This window comes from Eutrigla gurnardus (assembly GCF_963514095.1).
Source record: "Eutrigla gurnardus genome assembly, chromosome: 8".
NCBI lineage: Eukaryota > Metazoa > Chordata > Actinopteri > Perciformes > Triglidae > Eutrigla > Eutrigla gurnardus.
Genome location: NC_139922.1, coordinates 26,283,814 through 26,311,425, shown reverse-complemented (window position 1 = coordinate 26,311,425; position 27,612 = coordinate 26,283,814). Strand labels below are relative to the sequence as shown.

The 27,612-nt window shown below is 46.5% G+C and overlaps 2 protein-coding genes across 7 annotated transcripts; both read right to left on the bottom strand.

Annotated features, from left to right (window-relative positions):
* Window positions 1-56: 56 nt before the first annotated feature.
* Window positions 57-14,413, bottom strand: top1b (DNA topoisomerase Ib). 2 transcript variants are annotated; one of them, XM_084016547.1, is made up of 21 exons: window positions 14,210-14,413; window positions 13,910-13,934; window positions 12,280-12,370; window positions 11,070-11,199; window positions 10,581-10,636; window positions 9,358-9,462; window positions 9,184-9,274; window positions 9,015-9,100; window positions 8,792-8,907; window positions 8,129-8,250; window positions 7,921-8,043; window positions 7,655-7,842; window positions 6,409-6,553; window positions 6,169-6,312; window positions 5,906-6,091; window positions 5,306-5,374; window positions 5,105-5,219; window positions 4,357-4,484; window positions 4,159-4,253; window positions 2,704-2,853; window positions 57-1,018 (listed from the first exon to the last, which is right to left on the bottom strand). In XM_084016547.1, the coding sequence occupies exons 1-21, from the start codon at window positions 14,240-14,242 to the stop codon at window positions 916-918; spliced, it is 2,301 nt and encodes a 766-aa protein (XP_083872673.1). In that variant the 5' UTR covers window positions 14,243-14,413; the 3' UTR covers window positions 57-915. The 2 variants fall into 2 exon arrangements, with proteins under 2 accessions (XP_083872673.1, XP_083872672.1); XM_084016546.1 differs by having other exon boundaries at window positions 7,655-8,043.
* A 1,008-nt stretch (window positions 14,414-15,421) lies between these two features.
* ncoa6 (nuclear receptor coactivator 6) lies at window positions 15,422-27,300 on the bottom strand. Of its 5 annotated transcripts, none has more exons than XM_084014557.1 (17): window positions 27,180-27,300; window positions 26,070-26,405; window positions 25,533-25,688; window positions 25,250-25,372; window positions 24,777-24,905; window positions 23,856-24,674; window positions 23,605-23,724; window positions 21,909-23,250; window positions 21,682-21,800; window positions 21,049-21,539; window positions 20,635-20,877; window positions 17,498-20,537; window positions 17,171-17,224; window positions 17,049-17,079; window positions 16,574-16,615; window positions 16,200-16,333; window positions 15,422-15,804 (listed from the first exon to the last, which is right to left on the bottom strand). In XM_084014557.1, exons 2-17 carry the CDS (start codon window positions 26,365-26,367, stop codon window positions 15,758-15,760), a joined length of 7,188 nt encoding a protein of 2,395 aa, XP_083870683.1. In that variant the 5' UTR covers window positions 26,368-26,405; window positions 27,180-27,300; the 3' UTR covers window positions 15,422-15,757. The 5 variants fall into 5 exon arrangements, with proteins under 5 accessions (XP_083870683.1, XP_083870685.1, XP_083870684.1 ...); XM_084014559.1 differs by having other exon boundaries at window positions 24,783-24,905; XM_084014558.1 differs by having other exon boundaries at window positions 24,777-24,902.
* Between the last annotated feature and the right edge of the window lie 312 nt (window positions 27,301-27,612).

Here is a 27,612-nt window from a genome sequence, read left to right as displayed (position 1 = left end):
TGATTGTGTGTTTCTCTGCGTACTTTCCACACACACAAAAGGACAAGTTTGTGATTTTATTTTGAAAACTAACAAAGCTCCAAACAACAAGCATTCAGCCAACCTGAAGTCATGTGACGGATGGATAAACAGCACGAAATCTTAATGACAGACGTTAGAATATCCATCTGGAAATTAATGAGGATGCTTTCTGCTCAATCACGGCGACACAAACGGCACGTTACGATGATGAGACAGCTGTGATCTGTTTTTGTTTGTTTTTTGGCAAAATCCACGTCCCTCTTAGAAGTTGTCTCTTTTAGCTCTCATGCACACACAAAAACATCATGTAGCACTCGAGCCTCTCTAAGTAACAAGAGGAATGTTACCGTTGTGAAACACACACACACACACACACACACACAGTTGCATCTGAGCAATGTTGACAATGCATACAGCACACAGTTTTATAAAACACTGAATCATAGATATGGAAATAAAAATAAAAGACAAAAATATATACATCCCTGAAATAAACATCAAAATCAGATAAAAGATGACATTCTGTGTGCTAACAATGACCAGGATAGTGCTGGGGGGGTCTATTCTCCGCTATTGTACCAAGCTTTCAGACGATTCCACAACTTTAAATTCATCCTGTCATCTCTGGTGTTGTCTCCCACACAAACGTTTATTAATTCATTATTCTATGAGAATATAGGACGTCTGCTGATGGCGTACACGTTTCATGTCGTGTCTGACAGATAATACTCGTGTGTTGGTCGTGGGCAGCTCATATTCACAACCGATCCCATATATACATTTACAGCAGGATTATGATTAAAAACGTGGACGCCTCCCTCCTGGAATCATTTGACATCGACTACAACCAAAATCTCTACAATCAAAAAGGGCGTGTTTGGGGAAAAAGGTGGTTTAAAACTCGTAGTCCTTCTCGGCCATGTCGATGGCCCAGGCGAACTTCTCTCTCTGGGTCTTGTTGTAGATCTTCTCGATGGGAACGGCCCACTTCTTGCACCTGGAGAGGAAGATGGACGAGGTGAGAGCTCGTGTGTATTACATTCATTCTGTTGGGACTTCATTAGTGACCATTGCAGGGTTTATATATATTATATATTAGTGAGGATATCTATAATAAAACTTCCTATAATGGTGATAAGGTTCCTGGTGCTTTTCATGAGGCTAACTAACACCCAGCTGGAATAACCTCCAACCACGGTGGGACTCTGCAAGTGGAACTGTTCTGCTTCTGTTCTCACCGCATTCCTTCATCACGTTTCACCTCCATATTACTTCCTGTTTTTAATCGGGTGCTTCCAACTCACGTCAATCTTAACGTGATGTTTAGGAGCTGCAAACAGCTTATAGATGGACATTTACACACATATATACTGTATATGCACATATATATATATATATATATGCAGACGACAGCTGTGCTAAACGTCAAGACATTTTGACTGGTCCTGGCAGGAAGAGCACAACTTGGTTTAACGACGGCTGAGTGACAGGAAGCGTCCCGGTGAGCAAGCATGACGGACACATTATTATTATATTATTATTATACATGTTATTGATGACACCTGTGCTCCTTCTGTACCGATGGATCCAAAAAAACAACATTTTATTAGTATTTATATTTTGGACACGTTTTCTCTACATTTTAAAACTATCTGCTATTTCTACTTCTCACTTTTTCAACTCGTTACTTTAGTTTTAATGCATTTGAGGGGAATTATTGATTTTTTTATTATTATTAATATGACAGCCAGTAGAACATATCCTTCAAAGTGATACTTTATCATGCGAGTACATTTCAGAGCTTGAATTTCTTTCACTTTAAAAGTCACTTTAATCATTCTTATTGCAGCAAAATGCATCTTTGTTTTGACCGACTTCCTGCCAATCTTGCTGACTTCACCCACAGCCGCGCCAGAAAAATAAAGCAATCCCTAACCCTAACCCAAGTTACCATAAAGCTTATTATAACATATATTTGTAATATTATTAGTTCATGTAATAAAAGGCCGATGCTTGCCGTCCGTGTATCGATACGTTGCGATACTATGCCGTATCGATTCCTCCCTCCGCTCCTATTGGTTATCAATCAACCTGATTCACCTCACTGAATTCATCCCTGTTGCACATATTCACACATACCACTACAGTGCTCTGCAGGTTCCCATGCACCGCCCTGCAAGGGGGGGACCCCGTCCCTTCGACCTCACAATCAGGCAGAAACACGGAGCATTCCTGTATCCATTGTCCATTGAGGAGGAGGCGCTCCAGAAATAGCTGTGGGGCACGGGTTAGGGAGGGCCCACCACTGCTCCCCCTCTTGGCTGTAGCCTGGCCCTCCATTCAGCCGCAGACAGCTCCTCATTGACTTCCCACATGGAGGAAGGAGTGCTGTTTGGGGACGCTCCCTGGCTCTCAGAAACAAACCCCATTGTTCCTCGTGCTCACACGCTTTTCTTCCTCTTATTTTCCTTCTGCAGCCGTTAGCTTTTTTGCTTGTGCTGCTCCTTTTCCTACAATGCAAGAGCACTTCCTGCCTTTCTGTCATCAAAGTTGGTACGCAGCCACCCACCCAGAGAAAGCTGGCCTATTAAACAGTAGGCGGCTCCTTTAATGCTGCAGGTTTTTCACTGTTGTAACACCTGTAATCATAATAATCAGTAGTGAATAAACTCTGGTAAATACCATGCCACAGAGATGCGCGGATCCAGGTAGTTGAGCTTGGACGTGCCCAGAGCGATCTGCTTGTTCTCCTCTCTGTCGGTGGCCTGAACCTGGAGCTTCATCAGCTGCTCCTCTATCCTCTGGACAGCTTTACGCTTCACCTCCACGGTCCTGGGAGGGAGGGAGCGAGGGAGGGAGGCAGGGAGGGAGGCAGGGAGGGAGGGAGGAGGGGGGGGGGCAGGGAGGGAGGGAGGCGGATACAGAAGGAGAAAGACAGATGTAAGCAGGCAGCCGTACAAAGACACACAGAGAGGAAGAGTTAATGAGATAGAGCAGAAAACAGATGTCCTTAACATCATGAACTTGATGTTTACTTACTAAAAGTCACTTTTCTCTGTAATTCAAGAGCGTTTTGCCCACAGCAACCTGTCAATCAAAAGGTAGCCCCGCCCACTAAAGCATCCCCTGCTTTATAGTCTGTAGGACTCTAAATGACCATAAACTCATGTTTACAATGTTTACTGAGATAAAACATCAAGAGAGAAGTAGGACCATTTTCTCATAGACTTCTATACAACCAGAGAGGAGTCGCCCCCTGGTGGCCAGCAGAGAGAAGTAGGACCATTTTCTCATAGACTTCTATACAACCAGAGAGGAGTCGCCCCCTGGTGGCCAGCAGAGAGAAGTAGGACCATTTTCTCATAGACTTCTATACAACCAGAGAGGAGTCGCCCCCTGGTGGATTACGCGTTCACACTACAAGCGAAGAGCAACAAATGGAGGCCGACGCTAATCGCTCCAAATCAAAGTTGAGTCATCAACCACTTTTTCAATTCTACCATGACCGTCGGCCATTCTGCTGCTCATGTTGTGAACGTAGCGTTAGCGTTAAGCCTCGGTTATGCTTCCACGTAGTGATCACGCAATGGCCACGCAGTTGCTTGGAGACCGTGATGGTTCTGCGTTGGGTTTACGTGTCGAAATGCAATTCAATGCCACACCGGTAGAGGGCGTTTTTTGTAAAGACTGACTGACCGACCGAGACTCTTGACGTATATCGTCGGGTTTACCTTCCGGCTTTAAACATCCACTATTTTTCAGAACTTGGTGTTTTATTTCTTTGTGCAAAAGCGACAAGGTGCAAACAATAAAACAAGGTGAAAACAATAAAAGTAGCCTATTAAAAACGGCGGTGTTTATGAGTGGAAACCGGAAAAGCGGTCTCCAGCGGATGTAGTTAGCGGACCAATCACAGCCAATGCTGCTGCGTTGGTGTTGCGTCGCCTCGACGCACGTCTAGGATTTTTGGGAGGTGCACGTCAGGCCCTTGCAGTGGACGGGGGGGTCCGCAAGCCCCCTTGCGTTGTGTCAACGCGGAAGCATAACTTGGGCTTTAGCGTTAGTGGCTTTCCCTCCCAGCGTTGGGAAGTAAGTCAGGAACAGATAAACAGGCTCAGCAGCGCCGGTCTTTCTTACTTTTTGCTCCTGTCATCATGGGAAGCCTTGTGATCAGCCTTGGCAGCCTTCAGCTGCTTCCTGGCTGCAGACAGTTGATTCTGTTTCTCGTCGATCTGCAATCACAACAAACACGTCGATGATCTGCACGCCCAGACAGGGAACGTCTTCGTTTCTCACAAGGCCAAAGAAGAAGGAAGGTGGGACTCGGGGGTTCACCTTGGTCTGAAGGTTTTGCATGGACTTCTCAAAAGTTTTGGGTGGAGCCCTCTGGTGGTTACAGAGGATGGCCACCGCCCGGTTGGCCCGGTTGTAGGACAGGATTTTAGCTGGGAGGCTGTCTTCAGCTGGAGGCCCGACAATGACACAAGCAGAGCAGGAAGAACAAGTATTGACATTTTGAAATCACAGATATACATTTTGCAGCGATTATGCATTTAAAGACACAATGAGTCTTTGTGGTTTACAGTTAATTACAGTTAATGTAACCTGTCAGATTAGACCTGACCGCAGTGTGTGTGGTTGAGAGAGAGAGAGACATCTCTGGTATCTCGGATATGATCATAACCAGGATAACCACACAGTCTCTCCTCTAACAGCGGATCAGGAAGCGTGCCAGTGTATCTCCATCGTTATTTAAGTTCACAATAAAACCTTCACAGGACGTCCCGCCTCCCCGTGTCCGGACTCGACACCCTTTTATCGCTGGTTTAATTTCCTCACCACCCGGAGCCCCATTACAGCTCACGTTCAGCCCTTATTTATCTCACTTGTGTGGACGGTTTGATTTATCACTCGTCAGGTGTGTTTTATAGCATACGAGTTAATGTTGTTGAATATTTCATTACAGAGTCTTTTGTGCTTATTCCCCTGTGGTGTTACTATCGCTCCTTGTCAGATATAAGACATCCTGTTCACATATACTGCTTTATTCAAGATTCATTACTGACAGATTCCTGTTACTCACGGCAGGCGAGCTCCTTGAGCTGCTGTTGCAGGGTGATGGAGGCGTTGTAGGTGCGAAAGACCTTGGCTGTCAGGCCGTCCATCAGCTCCTGTAAGTGCTTATTCAGAATAGAAGTCTGCAGGAGAGGGAGAGGAGGTACAGGAAAGCGTGAAAAAGCAGAAATACGAAACATATACAGATACTCGTGTGAGTGTTTCTTACGTTGAGTCTGTCGAAGAGGTCGTCTTCAGGCTGCTTGTTCTCCAGGAACAGCTGGAGGTTTTTAAAAACCTGACAGGAAATCAGCAAACATTCCTGATCATTATCTCCATGCAATCAGTGTGCGGACGTCTGTGAGTCAGTGAGTGAGTGAGTGAGTGAGTGTGCAGCTCTGTGTCTGTCCACGGCTAATCTCTCATTCTGTTGCAGCAAACTGCATAATATACACATTATTACATTTAACACTTCACACTCAGTCAGGGGATGCACAATCACATGTCTGCCAGATGGGGGAGCTCTACTTTTTCTGTTCATGATGACAAGTGCAGGTGGTCTGTGACAGGTTCATTTGTCTTTAGTGTGTATTTCTGTGTGTGTGTGGAAGCGGAGAGGTGTGTGTGTGTGTGTGTTTATACACTCTGGTCAAAGCAGGAAACAGGCCATCCTCTGAGGCAGCGCTCACGGAAAGCTTTTAGTGCCTGATCACCTGTCTGTGCAAACATCCTCCTCAGCGTAGCGACTAATTATCTCAGTTGCATGAAATCTGTCACACACCGCCCCCCTCATAAAACCAACGGTCCTCTGCCTCCTCCACAGTCTCACCCTCTTCTCCACGGGGATCTTGTTGTAGTAGCGGATGGAGTCCTTTCCCAGGAAGTCAAACTCCACCACGTACTCCTGGTCGTCCATCTTGGCGTACAGTTTGATGTGCTCCACCCGCAGCGAGCAGCAGCCGACTGTGTCCGCCGTCTCGCCTTCCTCCTTCTCGTTACCCGCTCTCAGTGCAAGCTGGGGGGGGCATGATTACACGTCGGGGTTGTTATCAATGCATGGGAGCGGAACACTTTGTGAGCATTTCTCCTCACCTTGTCTATGAAATACAGCGCCACAGCTCTCTGCCTGATCCTCATCTCCTTCGACTTCCAGTCGTCACGATACTGGGTACGGATGCGATCCACGCACTTCTTCAACCGCCGAGCCGTCTCATATTTCTGCCAGTCCTTCTCCCCCTGCACACACACACACACACACACACACACACACAGACATGAAGTATTTACATGTGGGATAAAACCAGGATTTGAGGATTGTGGGAGGACAGGTACCTTGATCCTGGAGCTGGGATTCAACATGATGTACTTGATGGAGCCCTGGATGTTCTCTGTCCAAGATGCCAGCCAGGTGACCTTGTTGTCATGGCGAACCTCCTTCCACTTTGTCCCCGGGGGAGGTTTCGGGTGCTTGGAGTCCCTGCAGAACACAAGCGGGTTTGTGTGAAATGCGTTGACAGCGTGTGCTTCTCTGCAGGGTCCACCGAGACTTTATTCCATCCCAGACTATAAAACAGGGACGTGGTCTCCGAGACGTCACCCACAGGTTTCTGAAGGATCTGCAACGTCATCGCTAGATGACACCATGTCCTCCACACTGCACTTTTAAGTTTTAATACAATTAAACGGGTGAGTTATATCAAAATTCACTGTGCAGTTGTCATGAATGGGAACATGGGGTCTATGGAGGTGACAGACTATCGATTTTCAAGCCTTGAGTTTTGTGTTTCGTCTGTCGTTTGTTTTTAAAACCAGAAGGAACACGAGAAATAAATCCCGTTATGACCAGTATGTGGAGGTCAACATGTCCTCCCTGGGTCATGTGTTTTTGTTTTTCTCTCACACACACACACACACACACACACACACACACACACACACACACACACACACACACACACACACACACACACACACACACACACACACACACACACACAAACAAAGCGTACTGTGACAGGAAGGCTACCTCTGACACAGTGCCGTTCACGGACATACCACATGCAGCACGCACATTGTTTGGCTTGTCTCTCTGTGATGGCAAGAGAACGCCACAAATTATCCTCCACACACACACACACACACACACACACACACACACACACACACACACACACACACACACACACACACACACACTCACACACACACACACAGCCTCTGAGGTACAATATGACAGACATAAAGGAAACTATTCCCATTGTCTATAAATAAATCCAGCCGTGGCAGCGTGTCCGTAAGAAGGAAGAGATGAATGGAAAGAAAAGGAAAACACAACGCTGAACGGGGAATGGAGGGGTGAAGAGCGGGACGAAGAATTTGAGGTATTTGTGGTAACAGCTTTCAGAAGCACACAGTAACCTCACCTACAGCGGCTGCACAGGGCCACCTAGTGGTTAAAACTAGACATGCTGTTAACATCAGTTAATAAAGCCAGTGCTAAAGTGCCTTACACCTGCATTCTCTCTACTGGCCATCAGGGGGCGACCCCGTCTGCTTGAAACAAGGCGAGATGACTCACCTGCTACAGTTGATGATGATGTCTTCGGGTCGGATGCGGCGCTTCAGCATGCCCATCTTTGGATGATCCCCTCGACCTCGGAACAGTCCTGGCGGCTCGATGCGGAAGTTTCCGATCCTCTCCTTGTGGTTGTCCATGATGCAGAAGCCGTACTCCTGGAGGATCCTCTCATTCTCCTCTTTGATTTTCTGCCATGGAAACACAATGAGAGCTTTCAGGATGGTTTTTTGGGGGGTTTGGGGGAATCTGGATGAATTAAGGCCTACCAGTTTCTCCCCTTTCGACCTCTGTTTCCTCGCCTCGGACTGGGCCTTGAAGTACTCGCTCATCTCACTGAAGTTGCACTTGTTCAGGTCGGAGATCTTTGATTTCTCCTCTGATGTCATTTCCTGCAGTAAAAAGAGAGAAAGACATCTGAAGCGTGCACAGACTTGACGGCGTGGACTTCACACTTCTGCGGCCGTAATGTCTCACCTTCCTCCAGTCCTTGAAGAAGTTCTTCCTAAAGATGTCCTTGGTGGTGTACTCGTGATCCAACATCTTGGCAAAGAACGTGGCAACCTCCTCAGCCGGAGCGTTGAGTTTCATTGGTTTACCTAAATACAAATCACATCATAGTCTCGACCAAAAGGTGTGTAATAGCTGTTATTTATCAGCAGCTTCAGGAAGTTACGATCTCAATAATCACAATAATAATAATAATGCTGGTCCTTCTGTTCAGAGTCTCCGTCTCCAGTCTGATCCGGATCCCAGCTGATTGGTTTACATGACGTAACGTAGCACCACGAGGACACGCTGCCTCTGACATCATACGCTCAGAGCCCCCTTTTCTTCATCACGATATTATTTTATTTTCATATTCAAATGTCTGGTGTGGTTTTTTGTTGTTGTTGAAAACCTTTTATGTGTTAAGGAATAAAAGTTAATGGTTTAAACACGGTTTTAAAGCTTGATTCAAACATTACTAAGTGAGGTAGAGGAGGAGTTTAATTCTCACTTTTAGAGAATTCAACAATTGCCTAAAATGTTGCGACATACATCCCATTAAAAAAAGAGAAAAAAATCAAGTATTTCAATCTGAGACAATCCCTAAAAGAAAATGAGGGACTGATGAATGTATTTTTCATGCAGACTCACCGTCGTAGTAAAACTTGACCTTGTCGGGCATGGCTTCGTACGGCGGTGCAAACACCGGACCCTTGTGCTCCAGGAAACGCCATTTGGAGCCGTCGGTGGATCGTTCCTCCTCCCACCTAAACGCCAACCGGCGAGAGATGAGACGAACACGGAGTCTCTACTTATAGAGAAGCTGTTTGTATCAGCCAACCGGGAGAGGACAAAAACATCACCAGTATCTTACCATTTCCACTTCTCCTCCTCGTCTTTTTTGGCTTTCCTTCCCTCGGTTCCCTTTTTGTCTTTTGTCTTCTTTTTGGGTTTGATGTCCTAAAACAATGCAGAACAGAATCAATCTGGAGAAACAGCAGACGTACAGTATCTTAACCCCAAAAACCATGTTAAACAACAACCTCATCCTCCTCGTCCTCTTCGTACTCATGTTTCCTCTTCTTGGCCTTTTTGTCGTGCTCCGTCTTGAGTTTTTTGGGTTTGTATTCAAACCTGTGAACAAGTGTGTTGATAATCTCAGATTACAGATTACAGAAGGGACAGTAAAGACGTGTTCCTGCTTGTACGATACCCACTCTTCGTCATCGTACTCCCGTTTGGAGGTCTTGTTGTACTGGGGAGACGGGTAGAAGCCGTTGTCCTCTTCAGGCTCGCTCTTAATGACGGCAGGGCTCGTGTCTCTAAGTCACACAGGAAGTCAGAAACAAAAACATCGCATTAATCATAAGCAAACAATGGCTGAGCATGAAGTACAGCGTTTCAGCGTAGTTGTGTCCCCAACACAAGTTTCACGTCTGCAAACTCACCACTAGAGGACGCCAAATTCCACACAAGCCTTTTATACCTACATTCACTGTGGCATTCTCATGAATGGGAACGCGAGCTACCGAGACCAGAACCAGGATGTAAACATGTTGATTCCTGATTTCAACACGGAGGTCCATGTGATCTTAGTCACTGTGACATCACATTTGGTTTATAGACTGCTGTTCTGAGGTCTTGAGGTTCTTGGTTTTGTACAGCGCCATCTTGGTTTTTTTTGCAACCAGAACTGACAGGAGAGCAACCGAACACTGAATAAGACATTTAGAGGCAACCAGAATGATACCATCAACTTTCATGAAGTGAATGAGACTGTTTGTCTCTAAATGGACCATAATGTACTAAATGAACATCATGCTGGATTGAAGAAGACTTGAAACTAGAGATTGAGACCATAAACTCATGTTTACAATGTTTACTGAGATAATACATCAAGAGAGAAGTAGGACCATTTTCTCATAGACTTCTATACAACCAGAGAGGAGTCGCCCCCTGGTGGCCAGCAGAGAGAAGTAGGACCATTTTCTCATAGACTTCTATACAACCAGAGAGGAGTCGCCCCCTGGTGGCCAGCAGAGAGAAGTAGGACCATTTTCTCATAGACTTCTATACAACCAGAGAGGAGTCGCCCCCTGGTGGCCAGCAGAGAGAAGTAGGACCATTTTCTCATAGACTTCTATACAACCAGAGAGGAGTCGCCCCCTGGTGGCCAGCAGAGAGAAGTAGGACCATTTTCTCATAGACTTCTATACAACCAGAGAGGAGTCGCCCCCTGGTGGCCAGCAGAGAGAAGTAGGACCATTTTCTCATAGACTTCTATACAGCCAGAGAGGAGTCGCCCCCTGGTGGCCAGCAGAGACTTGAAGGCTCTTGCTGCCTGGTTTCTACCAGTGTGTTGATGAAGGTGTGACCATTTCTTTCCAAAACGACTCTCTGGATAATTCACTTGAACATAAAACAAAGTAATGCTGTTTACCTCACATATCCATTTTCTTTCTCCTTTTTCGGCTTGTCCACGTGGGATGACTTGATCTGTGAAAAACATGCATTTCATTAATCAAACCTTTGTTTTATGCATGTTATTAAAAACATATTAGTTCAGGATAGGTCGATCAAATGAATGCAGTTAGGTGCAATAAACAGGATGTCTCACTCTTTTAATTCCCTCTCGTCAGTTAAACAAACAGAATGTAGGCTTGCATATCAAAGTAGAAGAGGCTGCAATTATCAGAACAATAAACACATGAAGGCTCCCCCGTGTGGATTAAATGTGTACTGCAGATAGCAATGTTAAATAAAAGACTGGAAGAAATCCTGCAAATGTATCTGGCGACCCAAATAAGATCTCAGCGACCCACTTGTGGGTCCCGACCCAGTGTTTGGGACCAGACTGATCGAGAAGAAGTCACAACATAATACTGCAGACATGCTGAGAACCCAAAAGGGCCCAGACTGGCGAACCAACCTTCTCTTCTCTCCTCTTCTCTCGGTCCTTGTCTTTGTGTTTTTCCCGGTGTTGTTTCTCTGAGCTGCCGTTGCTGTGCTTCAGCTTCTCTTTGTCTCGGTGTTTCTTCTCCGAGTGGTCCCTATGTTCGCTGCAACACAGAAGCCACAGAGGTCACGGGTCAAGTGTGAGCGGTCACGCGTGGACCAGACGTCACGGAGGATGTGGTTGACAAAGCATCGGCTGGCGGCAGCAACAACAAAAAAGCTCTTGATAAACAAAGACAGCGTCGTGGAAAACGGCCAATAAGAACGTCCGAAGTCGGGACTCTGCAAACATCCCGCAGGCCACAATTATTTCACCAGACAAAAGGGAAGCAGGACCGCCATCCACGCGAGGGCTCCGGTTACAAATGCTCTGCAGATGTCCCCCATAAAAGTGGATTTCATGGAGGCCTTGTGATTCACCGCGACCGGGTTCTGTTCATTGCAATTAAACATGAGGGGTCCAAACGGGTTCTGAGGCTGTGTGGAGAACAGGGCTTTGTAAAGCTTCTTTCTAAGACGAAGGCCGATCGCTACAAGCCACGACAAAAACGGCCGCCGCACGTCCAGTCGGCTGCGTATGAAACCATCACATGTGATTAACGAGCAAAAACAAAGGATTGAAGCGGATGTTGGAGATCTCAGAAAACAAGACCATAAAAACAGGACGTTCTGGGTTCACGACAAAAATATGTAGTTCAACGTAATTACAAAGCACTAATATCAACCTCTCTTCTGTATTTTGTTGTTGTCTGTTGGCAACTTGCATGACCTTGAGGGGTTCAATTAAGAACCCTTTTATTCCAAAGGACCCCTAATGGAAGACAGTTCAAGGATCGCGGTGTACCAGGATTCAACCCCGACCCCTGGAGAAACCACATGAGACCCAAAGCTGCTGGATGTGGTTCTCTTGAGCCTGGAAATACGAACATAAAGCATGGTGGACAAACAGGAATATAAAAGGGTTCTCTGTAGAACCCCATGGGTGGTATCTTGTTAGCACCCACTGAACCTCTCTGTAGAACCTCCCATCAGGGGGTTCTGGGTGGAACCTTCCCATTCAACTGTCAAACTAATCTGAAGCAAACTTCTGAATAAAACAACATTTGCATGAAAAACCAACATCGACCTTGAGTTTAGTGGAATCACAGCGAGATGAAGAGGAAGATGAAGAGGAGGAATCCTACCTGATGCTGTGCTTGATCTTCTCCTTGTCTTTCTTGTGCTCTTTGTGTTTGTGCTCCTTGTCTTTGTGCTTGTCTTTGTGTTTGTGGACGTCTGCCATCAGAAAGGACAAATCAACAATAGAAGAGTGAGGATCCATCTGTGAGGATCCAATGTATCCTCAATTTAAACTGATCAATACCACCATGAAACTTCCCCAGTTCATTACTGATATTAACACCTTTTCCATAATTAGGTTTTTTTTTTCGGGATGTGCTTCCTTATTTTTTCTTCTTTTTCTTAATTCAATTTAAATTTAATTATTTCCTTAATGTCTGTAAATCCTGTGTGTTGTATCGATACATAATGTTAACATTAATAAAACTTTTTTTTTTGTATTACAGGTTAAATGTGTATTTGAATAGGCAAATTATGCATAATCTTATCAACCATGAGATAATTTGCATCGATCAAAGCTGTTTAAAATTCTTGTTTCTGGTTTCATTTTAATGACGTTCAAGTCAAATTAATTAGTTAATTAATTATAGTTACCGTAATTACATTTTAAGCTTAAAAATTACATTTAAATATTCTGAAATGTGTGTTGCTTCTTTTCTATATTTATATTGTAAATAGCATTTAAAATATTTATTTTGGGTTTCAGACTATTATAACAGAAGCAACAATAGTCCAAACTCACAGTCCTGCTGAGGTCCAGCCTGATGGAGATGCTCTTATTGATCGTCATCTTCATCTCTAATATCTCTAACATCTCGTTTGTTTGTTTGCTCCCAGCAGGCTGGCACACAACTAGTTCTTTAAATAGAGGTTGATTTCACTTGAGAGGGAAAAGTAATTTACTTCTCTCAGTGCAGCTGGAAGATGATTAGGCTGGAACAATGATTACTATTATTATTTATTTTTTTACAGAGTCTTCATATTAAAATGTTTCCTGCTGAGTGAAATCCCTCCCGAGGTGGACCGTTTTTTTTGGCTGGATCATCACCTCACGGCACCCCGTCGTCACGGCGGTTCAATAATAACTGTATGAAACAGAAACACGCATCCAATTAGAGAAGCGCTTCCCAAAGACATCAGGATGCAATTAAGCCTCCGAGAAGAACAAAGAAAAAGTTCGCAGGAGCCTCAACAATTAAATTTAAAATGACTATGCATATGATTTTAATAATGGAGTGCAACTTTCTCTTTTGTGACTCGTGAAGTTTTTTTTGGACTGTGTAGAATGTGATGGAGATGGAGGTGATGCTGCTGGTGGAGGAGATGCGGGCAGGCAGACACAGACCCCCGGCTCTCGCCTCCATATCCCCGCAGACAGTTTGCCCGTGTGCTCGGCTGCTAAAAAAACATAGAAAAAAGAAAATGGCGCAGAGACTACAATTCTGCCACTTTCGGCTCCACAATGCGTTGCGATGCACGCGCGCAGCATCCCCGCGCAGCACGCGCACCGAGCCGCCGAGCAGGCCGCGTCGGAGCCGCCCAGCAGCGCGACACGCCGGGGCCGTGGGAACAATAGCCGCCGGAGAGAGGAGGAGAAGGGGCTCCGGGACGCCATTTCTGCCGCTGCCCCTGATCCAACCTTCACCTGCGCAAACAGCCAGTGGGAATAAAGAAGCATCCTCACAGAGCACCTACCGCTGCCTTTGGATCCACTATTCACCTGCAAACGGGGGGAAAGGAGGGTTTTAATATTGCATTTGTGGAAAAGCCGGTAGCTCGGCGTTTATTCAAGTTTCAGCCTGCATACAAACACACGCACACACCCGAGAAATACACGCGTTTACTACAATAAAACAATAGTTTTCACGCTATATAAATCTAGCAGCGTAACTTATTGCGTTAGATAACCGCTGTTATTTCAATGCATGCTCGTCAGTTATTACTAAGGTATTAACCCGGTGTAATAACTACTCCTCCTGTGAATGAAGCCGGTACCTGGGGGTCTCCGTGTCCATGCTCTCCGCTCATGGTCCCGGTGTTCGGCCGGCAGGTGAAGTTGTCACCGCGGACAGCTGTTCAGGACGCGGGCTCGGCCAGAGAGAAGCTCGCTGTCAACACTGGAATGGAGTCCCAGCGTTCGGCCAGCGCGCATGCGCACACGCCGTGGAGCGACCACTCTGGTGCCTCCCTGCAGCCAGCATCACTACAGGCCTTCACTCAGGTACAAGTACACACACTTGTGTTCAGAAAGGTACAAGTACTGAGTCAACGTCTTTACTCAAGTAAAAGTGGAACAAGTACAGTGGAAAGTAAAGTATTTCTACTGGCTGTTCTGAATCTGGCATCATATTAATAAGAACAAAAGAACAATAATTGAGCTCAAACGCATTAAAACTAGAGTAACGAGCATGTTTTGAAAATGTAAGGAGTAGAAAGTACAGATATTTGTAGTAAAATGTAGAAAGGAAAAGTTAAAAGTTGTCTTTTACTTCCCACCTCTGCATACAGCCAAGAGCATACACTTTAATTACATTAATATGCTAAATTCTGTACTAATATATATATATATGTATATATATATATATATATATATATATATATATATATATATATATATACAATATCGGCTTCGTGCAATGCAGACGAAATGATTAAATAAACAGATTTTGTTACTAATACCTAATAAATCGTCACAATAAGACGACATTTAATTCTTATAATTACTATTATATATTTTCTAATATTACCTCACCCAAGACAAAACATAGAAGAGCCGAGGTGAAAGTACAACAGGTACTAGGACGACTCCCCGTGGGTCCATGCAGGATTCACGGCTACTTGTGAATTCATATTGGAGAGGGAGGGAAAATTTCAACTGGATTTTTTTTTTTGCAAGGCTAACTGAATCTGGTGTCATATTAGTAAGAAGGAAAAATGCATTAAAACTAACGAGCCTGTTTTGAAAATATGAGAAGTAGAAAGCACATATTTGTTTTAAAATGTAGGGAGGAAAAGCAGAAAGATAACAGAAACATAAATACTCAAGTAAAGTACAGATACCGGAAGGTTCTACAGTAACAAAGTATTCCTACTTGGTGCAACTTACACTATTGTTATGTATAGTGTCTTCACCTTTAACTAAGCCCATCACTAACGATTCAAACGAGGCCGACTTTTACACGTGTTGCACTTTCACAAAAAAAAAAAAAAGCAGTAGAAAATTTAATTCAGTTTTTCACAACATAATGATACAAATCATGACGAGCTCCATTATCAGTCTTCACGTGATTAATCCAGCGTTTAATATATAAAAAAAAGCACATTCACACTAACACATACCGTATTGCACGCATTCTAACTACAATCTCACATAATGAGCACGGGGCACCAACGATAGCATGATTCTTCTTTAAAACAATCTGTACATGTTTCTCCCGGTCCTTTGAAAAACAAAAAACAACATAATGTGGGACAGAGAAACCGGATATTAACTGATTCACAGCGGGAAACAAAAATAAAACATTTACAGTACAGGTCACAGGTCTATTTAGACTTCCTTCGTTTGGCCTGGGTGGGGCTCGCTCCAGTCTCTGTTAATAAAGAGTACACAGAGTTACCAATGTCACACGCATTAGGTTAAAACATTTGAGAGAAAAAAAACGTGGATATTTTCAGAGATTTAAGTGGATTTAAGAAGAATATTTAGAATATTCTCTGTGAATATAAATTCAGAAATTTGCAAGAAAAAAACCGAACTCACTTGTTGTGTACGATGCCTGCAGTGAATGACCTACTCAAATTATACTTTGCAATCATATTTAGCAATAAGGAACTTCTCGTGTTTTCTATTGGAAATTACCACTTAAAACTCAGAAAATATCCAAATTCTGAGTACTTCTCTGAATATTGCCCCCCTCTGTATACATTGCCCAGCCGAGCCACGTGTTAAGCTTTGATTTGAAATCTGCTGGTGTGTTGAAGTTACCTTTTACAGCAGCACTGGTTCCAGGCCTGGCCGATCTCTTCCTAATGCCGCTGTCTGCTACTGGCTCCTCCTCCACCTCCTTCTCCGCCCGGGAGCTCCGTCTGCTCGGCCCCTTGGGCTTCTCCACAGCAGCCCTGGGAGCACCGGATAGAAACAACAAGGACAAGAAAGAAGGACGGCACAAGGGCACGTTAGCAAAGAGGCACGAGTGGGAGTCAACTCTGCTCTACTCAGAGAAAGATATAATACCACTCAGGACTGCTGTTTTTCCTCGTCTACCACAGATACTGTCCATCTTCATCCCGACAGCATCGGCTACGTCGACATGATCACTGCATCGTGTCTTTGCAGCGCAAACATGTTAAAATACATACCTTGGGACTAAGTTGATGGGCGTCTTTCTTTTCTTTGCCCATCTGTGATAGAAGTGGAAAAACAGCGGTAAACTATAAACTGTGCTGAACAAACATGGCGTCACTTCCCCCACCATATTATGACAACAACCAGGAAAAGAGATGTGGCTAAAAAAAAGGGGAGAGTCGTGCAGTTTGCTCTTTGATAGGCTCTCTTAAAGGTCCGACATGCATTAGTTTATTATATTGATGCATGCCAATCATACATACCAAGTGCTGAGGCCACGTGGCTCATTGTTTTCACCATGTACCTCCTTGGACAACCAAATGAACTCCCTGAGTCTAAGCATGTCTGCTTCAAGAGCGCAGGTGTTAAGACTAGGCCAACGTTTCAGAGATAAGTAGTAAGGGACACCTTCACAGACCCCAGCACAGGAAGCATCACACAGCTAATCAACAATACAGCACTTCACACAAATGTGAGGAGGAATCTTACCCCTGCTCAGAACCGGCCGAGACCTCTTCACCTGAACAGGACAAAAGACAAACAAAGACTTCATTTATATGTCCCAAAGTACAAGATTTCTTTTTCTTAAAAACAAAGATAACCACACTTACCCGTCTTCTCACTGGCAACAGTTTCCTGGGACTGGGGGACTTGTTGAACGGGTACTGGAATAACCATTAAACCGTTAATCTGACACATTTGAATATGCAACAAATGATTAGTAAGGAATATGTATTACTGATTGCTCCATCACAACAGTTTGTGAACTGGTTTACCACCAGTTCACAAACTGTTTTCCTTTTTGAGAAAAGAAACAGGAATACCAAATATTCGTTGTAAATATACAAACCAAGCAAAGCTTAACATTTAAAGTTGAATGACACTGACAACCATCATAGACAGAATTTGATCATTACTCCGTTTACTTGACAGTTTACCTGGGGTGGTCTGAGTGGTTTCAGCCGATGTAGCAGCTGGCAGCACGGGGGTCTCCATCGCTGGGGGGTCAGCCTGAGCTGGGGGAACTCCACTGGTGTTAGCAACCGGAGAGGATGTGGTAGGGGAAACCTCCACAACAGGTCCAGATCCAGATCCAGCAACAATTGGAACAACGGACGGTACAGGACTTTGTCCAGGAGAAACCGTAGACAGCACGGTAGCAGAAGAGACCACAGGGCTAGCACCAACTACAGAGACTACAGGAGCTTGAGAAGTGACGACCCGGGCCTGGTTGGAGACTGAAGCTGGTGTAGGCACCGGAGCCTGAGCAATAATCTGAGTAGGAACAGCCACTTGGCCGGGAGCCGGGATGGTAGAGGAGACAGCAGGCGGGGTAATGTTGTTTGGAGCAACAGCAGCAGCAGCAGCAGTAGTAGTAGTATGGGTAGCTAGTGCCTCAATCTGCATGGCAGAACTAGCAGAAGGGTGCAAGACCTGTGGTGGCGCAGGGCCGGTGGGCCCCTGTGCAGGCCTTTCTGCAGGACTCTGCTGGGTGTCAGCTTGACCAGAAACAGCTGCAGGAGCCTGTGCAGGTTTACTTTTCACCTGGGCAGTAGGGGGCGGTGACATGGGGCTCTTTCGGATAGTGTTCGCAGCCCCGGGACTGGAGCAGAGAGGAGGAGAAACCAGGGGTGGCTGAAAGGGAGATGACACTGAAGGGCTTGGATGGGGGGATTGCTGCCGGACTGGGGGACTCGGTTTCTGAACAGAACCTGCCTCGACTTGATTTTCTGTTTTGGGAGCAACTTGGTTAATTTGCTGAGGAGCTGGGGGAGTACCAGCTGGCACTGATGTGGACACACTAGTGGCAATCTGGACCTGTCCAACAACACTTCTGGTAGGCTGAGTGCTGGTCATGTTAGCCCCTGAGGACTGGGTGGTGCTTGGGGCAGCAGAAAGTTGGATGTTAGTAGCGGATACTTGGATCGGCCCCATCATGGTGACCGACTGGGATACCATTGTGGTATTGGGTGCCACAGATGAACCTGGGACCTGGAAAATTGGGTTTATAAATACAGGAGTGGTGGTAATAAACTGAGGAGGTCGGGGGATAGGGGCCTGATGCCGGATGTCCTGAGGTCTAATGTTCTTGTTGGGGACAGCCACCATGGTGGAGACCATAGATGTGGGCACCTGGGGAGTGGGGGCAGAGGTGATGGGGTTAGAGGTGACAAACACAGTGATCTGGTTGGGGGAAATTGCGCTAGAAGAGGCAGGGATCTGTATGACTGAGTGAACACTTGCCACAGGTTTAGGACTAGGGCTTGGTTTTAGAGCTGCACTTAATGGGTTTAGAGCTGAGCTGGAGTTAGAACTGGTACTAACAGTCAAGGCAGGGCTGCTTTGACAGGAAGCGGCTGGGTTGGGGCTTGCACTCGTGGTGGCGTTAGTGTTAGTACTGAGAGTGGGGCAGATGGAAGGTGTTGGGTTTACATTCGGACTAGGATTGACACCAAGACTGCAGATGGGGTTTTGACTAAGGCTTGGGGTTGTTTTAGAGGTCATGTTAGTGCTAGGGTGCAAGCTTGAAATTGAAACAGGATGCAAGTTAGGACTGCTGGTAGGGATTGGGACAGCAGGTTTGGGTTTAGCTTCCGATACATTTATATTGGCAGTAGTAGCGACAACAGCTGCCATATCTGTACTCTGGGAATTACTGTTGGGTGGCCTCTCCGGGTCCAAAGCCGACTTGGGGCTGTCCTTTGCCATAACAGTATTACTTTGAACGGGCCGAAGAGTTATACCCGAGTTATCCAGTAACTGGTTGAGGGAGGTTGGAGCTGCCCTGAGAGTAGGTGAGACCTCGGACTCCTGCATCGGTGCTGTTTGTGCCTGGAGCCTATCAACTGTGGCAGCCTGCAGTTCCACGTCAGGTTTAGGCTGCTGAGGCATGGGGAAACGGGGACTTGCCATTCTGGGAGCTGATAACTCCCTCAAAGGCTGTGGCTGGGGTTGAGGCATCGGTCGCTGCTCTGCCGTCACCATTCCCTGACTGTCTCGGATTCCCTCAGCAGTGTTACCTTGCATCCCGTGAAAGGTGCTCTGGGACTGCTGTGCCTCAATGGCCCCACTCACTTGTGAAGGCATGGATACTGGATTTGGTGGTACTGAGGTAGGGCTAAGCATCATTGTTTGCCCCTGAGGGCTGAGCAACTGCTGCTGAGGGGGAGGGCAGGTGATGGCCATCTTTGTCCCCTTTTGCCTCCCTGGACTTGGGGTGGCTGACTTCCGGCTAGAGGCTGGACTTGACCTCCTACTATTGCTAGGACTTGCCCTCTTAGCCTGCCCCCCTGGCTGCTTGTCCTGTTTAGCGCCTGCACCTCCTACTCCAGTGACATTAGAGAAAGGCTGTTGAGTGTTAGTGGTATTTCCACCCACATTGCCATTGTTGCCTGGTAAAGTTAAACTGGGAGGGGCTTGCCCAATGGCTTTCAGAGTTGTTGGGTTAAGACCTTGCTGATCAAAGCCCCTGTTTAGGTTAGGCTGCCTGGGAGGCAGAGGAATGTTGATTTTGGGAGGAAACAGTCCTGCAATGGAAGCATTTAGCCTCTCGGGTGAAAGGTTGATTTCGGAGGGCTCGGTACTGGGTGGACGATTAGTTGGAGTGAGGGGATGGTGGTACGGCCTGGGGCTGGCTCTGTTGGGAGTTTTGGGCCTGGAGCTCTGTGAGGTTGTGGGAACATTGGGGAAATGAAGGCCAGGCATGGGGCCTCCTTGCTGAGGCTGACTTGGTAACTGTTGCTGGGGACTGGCTCCAGCGTGCTGGGGCATTGGTGATGGACCAGGGCCTTGTTTTACCATGTGATTGTTAGAGCCCTGATTGACCATCATCTGTTGGGTTCCATTCCCAGGATGCAGCCCAATTTCTGGGCCACCTGGCTGCTTCGGGTGGGCCCCTGCAATGGCCTCTTCAGATCCAGTGCCTTGAGGAACCTGCCCTACATCAGGATGGGACATTCTGCGTGCAGCGCCTGCAAGCTAGATGGACAACAAGAACAAACGTGAACAGTTTACTCAAGTCAAATTCACATCATGAGATTCAAATGTATATATTGTTGCAGCAAATGGCCCTCACCTGTGGATTCACCATCAGGGGCATCCCTCTTGCTTTGTCAGGCGACGGCGGTACCCCTCCATGTCCTTGAAGGCTAATCATTACAGGCATGTTGACTTGCTGTGAGACGGGAAGCCTCTGCACTTCGGGAGGATTGCCCATGCCCCTCGGAGGGAGCTGCCCTCCTGGAGGGATGGACATGCGATTCTTTGCCTGCTCCTGCTGCATCTTCAGCATCATCATCATCTGCTGTTGTTGTTGTTGCTAAAAAGTCAAATTGGGATTACCATTAAAAAAGGTACTGAATTTGAAATGCAGAGCATTAATATAGCAGCGAACAACTTTTTGCTATGTAAAGATATAGTGGTGTCCAGAACAGTTAACCACTGTGTTGATACCAAACACTGTCAAGAAGCTACATGATAATAATCATACCTGCTGCTGCAGGTGTGGCTGTTGCTGCTGCTGCTGTTGCTGCTGCTGCTGCGGTTGTTGTTGCTGCTGCAGCTGATGAGGATGCATCTGGGGCGGGCCTTGAGCGGGAGTCTGCGGCCCTGTCATCCCCTGCTGCCCTTGAGCATTCTGGAGACCCTGCATCTGCTGCATCTGTTGCATCTGCTGCTGCTGCATCTGCTGTTGTTGTAACTGTTGCTGCTGTTGCTGTATTTGCTGCTGTTGCATTTGTTGTTGTATTTGTTGCTGCTGCTGCATTTGTTGTTGCTGTAGCTGCTGCTGTTGCAGGTGCTGCATTTGTTGTTGTTGTTGCTGCTGCTGTTGTTGCTGCTGCTGCTGCTGTTGTTGCTGCTGCTGCTGCTGCTGTTGTTGTTGTTGCTGGTGCTGTTGTTGCTGTTGTTGCTGCTGCTGCTGCATAAACTGCATGGGTACCTGCTGCAATACTCTCTGGTCACCAGGTTGGCCAGGAAAGCCTAGGTTAAGGGATATAGACACAAATCAGACACACAAGTACACATTTTGACAAGTCAAGCATATTTTAAAGTTGCTACAACTATAGAATCAGCAACAGAATGCAGATAAAATGCCAACATGGATTAATTCTACATCAATTACCTGCAGGCCTGTTAGCAAAATCAGCGAGTTTCTGGCCAGAGTTGTCTAAACCCAAACTCTGTTCACCACCCAGATTTGGCATTTCAGGATCCTCCATGCCAGCAGCCACATCAAGACCACTAAGAGTATAAACAAATGAAGCTGACTCAATTAATTCATGTAACAATGAAACACTCACCTCAACTGTCCACCATAGCCCAAAAAAATAACAACTAATACTTTATTACCCAAGTCCTTCTACTTGCTGTGGTTCTCCGTCTTTGGGCTTCTTCTTTCGCGCCGGTTTCTTCTTTTTGGGTTTGGCCGGGTTGCCCCCCCCTGCTCCCTGTTTTCCTCCTGGCCCAAACTGGCTGGCTGAGATATCGCTCTGCAGCAGGTTGACCAGCAGTGGGCTAGTCAGTGTTACATCCTTGCTGACGGGAAAGCCTCCTGGCTGCACACAGGCCGCCCCCATTGGCATCTGACCTTGAAACTGTGGGTTAAAATTCATGCCATGACCAGCAAAGTGGCCATTTCCCATCTGCATGTGCTGAGGGCCCCCCATCATGCCTTGCTGCTGCTGTGCCTGCATATCAGGGACCAGCTGTTGGACCCCCAAATCCCCTGTCCCACTATTAGGATCTCCTAAGGGATGTGGGTGTTGCTGAGCTGCCTGTTGTTGCTGTTGTTGTTGCTGCTGCTGCTGTTGCTGCTGCTGCTGTTGTAACATGGCCTGCTGCTGTTGTTTCTGCTGCTGCTGTAACTGCTGCTGTTGCAACTGTTGTTGGATAAGAGGATGACCAGCAGGGAGCCTCATCTGTTGCCCATGCATGCCCATAGCTTGGTTAGGGTTGCCAGCAATAGGAACCTGCTGGGGCTGTTGCTGGTTCATCTGCTGCTGGTGTTGTTGTTGCTGCTGCTGCTGTTGTAATTGTTGCTGTTGCAACTGGTGCTGTTGCTGCTGTTGTATCTGCTGTTGTTGGAGCTGAGCCATTTGCTGCTGCTGCTGCGGAGTCATCTGCTGTGGGACAACCTGGCCTTGGAACTGAGCTATGTTACCTGGGACGTTTGGAGCAGGGCCACGCATCATCTGGCCGGGCATGACTCCCGCTGGAATCTTGCCTCCAAACGCCTGCTTGTTTCCTTGCATCTGGTTGACAACCATTTGTTCCATCATAGAGTTTTGTTGCTGTTGTTGCTGCTGCTGCTGCTGTTGTAGGAGCATGGCCTGGTGCCCTTGACCTCCAACCATCTGACCCTGCCCATGCATCACCCCCTGGCCTTGCTGAGGCATCATTTGCTTGGGTGGGGTCATCCCTCCCCTCTGCCCTTGACTGATGGGCCTTGAGAGGACAGTCTGACCTCCACCCTGGCCTTGAACCTTCTGGCTGGGGGAGGAAGACACGGGCTGGACCTGATGCTGGAGGCCCATCATCTGGGTCTGGAGGCCAGGCTGCTGCTGGCCCATACTAGGCCCAGCGGTTGTACCAGGGGGCAGACCAGCCATGCTATTTTGTACACTCATAACATTGGGCTGGCCATGGGGTGGACCCTGCATTACGTTTGGTGTGGAGGCTGACGGGGGCACTCCTATTGTAGGACGGAGGGAAAAAAACAACTTTAAATGGGTTTCACAACATGTAATAAGCTATTATACCTTCTGCTGTGAACAACCGATCTACGACATAGCTGGGAGTCAATATATTATGATATAGTATTATATATAGTTTTTAGGTAATAAAAAAACTGTTTCATGTACCAATTATGCAATCTTGTTTGTTTGAGTAATCAATGTTCCTCATACAGTGTTTAAGTTTGACTGATGCTTTGTCATCACAAGAAACTCCATAAATTACTCAACAGCGTGAGTAATACTGTATTTAAAAATATTAACATTATAAGTTATGACTAAATAACTGAAATTATGATTATGATATGTTTTACCTGTGTGAGTCATCGCTTGGCTGCTCTGTAGCTGCTGATTGGCTCCTCCACCAGTGCCGGCACTCACCTGACCTTGGACAAAGTTTGGGTTTGGAAAGCCCATGGGACGCTTCGGCATGCCTGTAATTAGTATTCATTGATGTTGTTGTTGGAGACATCAGAGTCCTTTAACACTACACAGTATGCCATATATAAGGGTAAAAAAATGTTTTGAGCATTTCAATCAAGAAATGGTTGCCACGGTAACCTACCTGGGTGAACTTGGGCCCCAGGCTGTCCATGCTGGGGCATTCCCATGAATCCTTGTTGGATGTTACCCTGTTGACCGAGGGCTGCTCTTCCTGGTGATCCAACACCCTGGGGGAAACCTTGCGGAGTTGTAGGCCTCTGAGCCATCATGGGAGGAGTCCCCGGTGAACCCTGCTGAAAAGGAGACGAGGAGGAACCAGGGGACTTTGCAGTGAGGTTGCCCTGCGGTCCAGATGTTGGTGGAAGTGGTGGAGGGGGTCTAGGCGGACCTGCGACTCCAACAGGGCCAGCCTGTGGGCCTTTAGGCTGTGGGGCGGCAAACTGACCCACGCCTGCTTGCTGTTGCTGCTGTAACTGTCCCTGGCCCATGGTATTGAATACCTGCCCAGCCTGCTGGCTACCAAACGGGTAAGGGGGCGGAGGGTGGCTGGGAGTCTGAACTGTAGCCAGGGAGGGTGGGCGTTGAACCATTTGGGCTTGGGGTGGAGGCTTTCTCCAGGCAGGGCCTCCTTGGGCAGCTGGTGGCTGGAGGACCCCAGATGGCAGCTGGTTCCAGCCAAGAGGCACAGCTGATGGGTTGAATGGAGGTCTTGGCCCGAGCTGGGAGAGCTGAGCCTGCTGCTGGGCCTGCTGCTGTTGGTGATGTTGTTGCTGTAGCTGCTGCAGTGCAGCAGGGTTCAGCGGTCTCCCACCCTGCAGAGCCTGCATGTGATGGGCAGCCTGAGGAGGCATTGGGCCCGGGACATGGGGACCAGCCTGTTGGTGCTGAAGTTGCTGTTGCTGCTGAACTGACATACCTGGCATCATCGGATCCATAACATCTGTGGGAGAGGAGGATGCAAATTACCCCATTAATGTACAGTCCGAGCTGTAGGACATTCAAAAGTACAACATGTATCATTTGACGTACAAGAAATAAAGACCTGAACCTGTCTGTGAAGATGGTCTGGGAACACGAGGATGCATCTGTCCACTGCTTCCTGGCACCATAGCCTGACCTGCCATACCAGGCCCAGGGGGAACCATCGCCGGGTTAGCCATCCTCACCCCTCCTTATGGGAACATGTGCATACTAAATCATTCTGTGGAAACTTTATTAAGATAGTAAACACTAAATAAGAACACAACAGATTAAGAATCACCATCTAATGAACGGCTAAGACACTTAGGAAAACAAGCAACACATTCAGCTATTTTGTCTTTTCATTTGATGTCTATGGATTCATGGGTTTAGAAATAAAGATGATCAATGATTGCAAACTACCGCCTGTCCCATTCTCCAAAAATAACTACTATTACTTACAACTAAAACATCTACTGTCCAATATGCAAGCAGCGTTTCAGTCTAGTTGGTCTAAACTAGAGACCACTTGTAATAGATTCAGTAAGCTCATACCTGGACCAGCCGGCCCTTGAAAGCCAACATCCATCCTCATCTGGCCAGGTGCTCCAATTGGTCCATTCACTCTGACTTCTTGTCCTCTATTTGGTCCCACAGCCACATTGATGGCCCCTTCCCCTGAACGACGAAAAGGTAAACATGCAGATTTAACATTTAATAGGATCTAGTTTCTATGTTTTATTCATAAGGGCCATCAGGGGGTAAAAACATTGGGCACAATTCACCAATATTTGTATTTCTTTGAAAGTGACGTGGTGTTTGGCAGCTGTGTGGTTACCTTCTATCTGCACAGAGAGAATCCCCAGGTCTCTGAGCTGCTGCTGGTTGTTCTGGGCCAACAGTCTGAGTCGCTCAGCAGCATCCCGAGGAATGTTGAAGGTGACGCGCACGCTGTTCCACGGCTCCACGTGTTGTGGCTGCAGCCTCTCGGAGTCTAAACGGGGTACGAACGTTGTTTTAAATTGCAGTTGATGCAAAATAGGGGGGAAAATAGAGACAATCAGTTGAAGGAAAAGAAAAGGATGGACACACAATACTCCATAATATACAAAAGCACATGAAAATTAGGGCAAAGTCAAAGTGAAAACAAATCTCTGTGAATGTATCTAAATTAGGTGCAAATATGAAACATATTGTTTATATAATCTCTTTGATTAGTGTCAAAAGTGGTTGACTGCATCCATAAAGATAAATGCTTCTTTAAAAAAAGCACTCTCTTCAAGCCACTTTAGTGGGCCTTTTGTTTCCATGCACATTTAAGGCCTGTACTGTTTCCTGTCCAGCGTGAACAAGAGTTAAACAACGTTAAACTAACCCATATCGAGCATGTCTGGGATCCCACTGAGGATTGTGTCAAGTTTCAGCATGAAGTCCTCATCCTCCATATTCCCTCGAAAGGCAACAAACACGGTAAAATCTGCTCCCTCCCCAACGCTCTCTTCCGTGCCATCGTGCTTGTTGGCGTTCTCTTCTTCTGTTAGCGCACCGCCATGGCAACTGTCAGCATCCTCCCCTGCATCCTCCCCAACACCAGAGTCCCTGTCGGAGTCACCATCAGGCTCCAGGTGCTCCGTCCTCGGGGACAGCAGAGGTGGGCTACGTCGGTGCGCCATGCTCCCCTCTTATCAGGAGGCGTTTCAACTGTTTTATGCTGAGAGAGAGAGAGAGAGAGAGAGAGAGAGAGAGAGAGAGAGAGAGAGAGATCACCAGTCCATCCCCATGAAACACTAGTGGCTCAGTCCCCAAAATCACAATCAGTATTGGAGTAGTGGAAACTGGTCATATCAGATGCTGTATTATAGGTTGCAAGTTTCCATCTATAATTAACATTTTTCATTAAAAATATGACTATTTTTCTAAATCCACGCCAGGTAAATAGATGACGTTATCAACACCTCTACGTCGGTGACGTCACTGTGTTGAACTCGTAAGTTAACAGCAGACATGTCTGCAACAGGGGCCGTGTGTGTGTGTGTGTGTGTGTTATGGACATTTATCTTAAAATGCAGTTTGATTGGCATTAATGTCATCTGGCGTCACATTACGTCACTGATTGCTCGATCGGCGCGGCAGCAGCACGGGCCCTTGGGTGCAAACGTCAGCTAACGTAGCGAAATGTAAAAACGACACCAACGGCGTTATTTTGTGTAACCGTGCATTATTCGTACCGGCGTGAACGTCACTCACACTTCAAATGAACGCGTTCCTGAGCGATACCGGCGCTACGGAAGAGGACAGAACATGAATGTCAAGGAAAGCTCCAGTTAGCAGACGCTAGCTGTTAGCTACGTTAGCTTGTTAGCACTGCAGTTGATTCATCGTGAATGCATTGAAACGCAGCTTATTGGCTTCTCGACTCGCTAACGTTAACTTGCTACGTGTCACCAGGAATTAATCGCGCAATAAAAGAGCAAGAAAAACTTACCGCATATATTCATCTGAAAATAAGTTCGACCAGTCGACATCTGCTAGCCAGATTAGCTAACAAAACATCAAGCCAGTCAGAGAAGCGACGTCAAGCTAGCGGAACCACAACATAGTGTTTCCGGCGTCGCTTGTCAAAATAAAATCCCATTTGAGGAAGAAGCAAAATGTCCTTATGGTAAACAAATAGCTGCCACGTTTCCTTAAAATCAAAGCATCTTCAATTTAGATTAAAATGTTAGGTTAACATTCTAGAAAAGTATCATAAGCCTAATTTGGCATTTATTAATAACGTGGAACAAAAAGGCTAGAGTAAATCAACAATCAACGTTAAGAGTCCAGTCATCCAAAAAGCCTTCCAGCCTAGAATCTGCAACGAACAAGCCTTCTGACTCTACAGTATGTCAAAGAATAAATGGCAAACACTCTTTAAC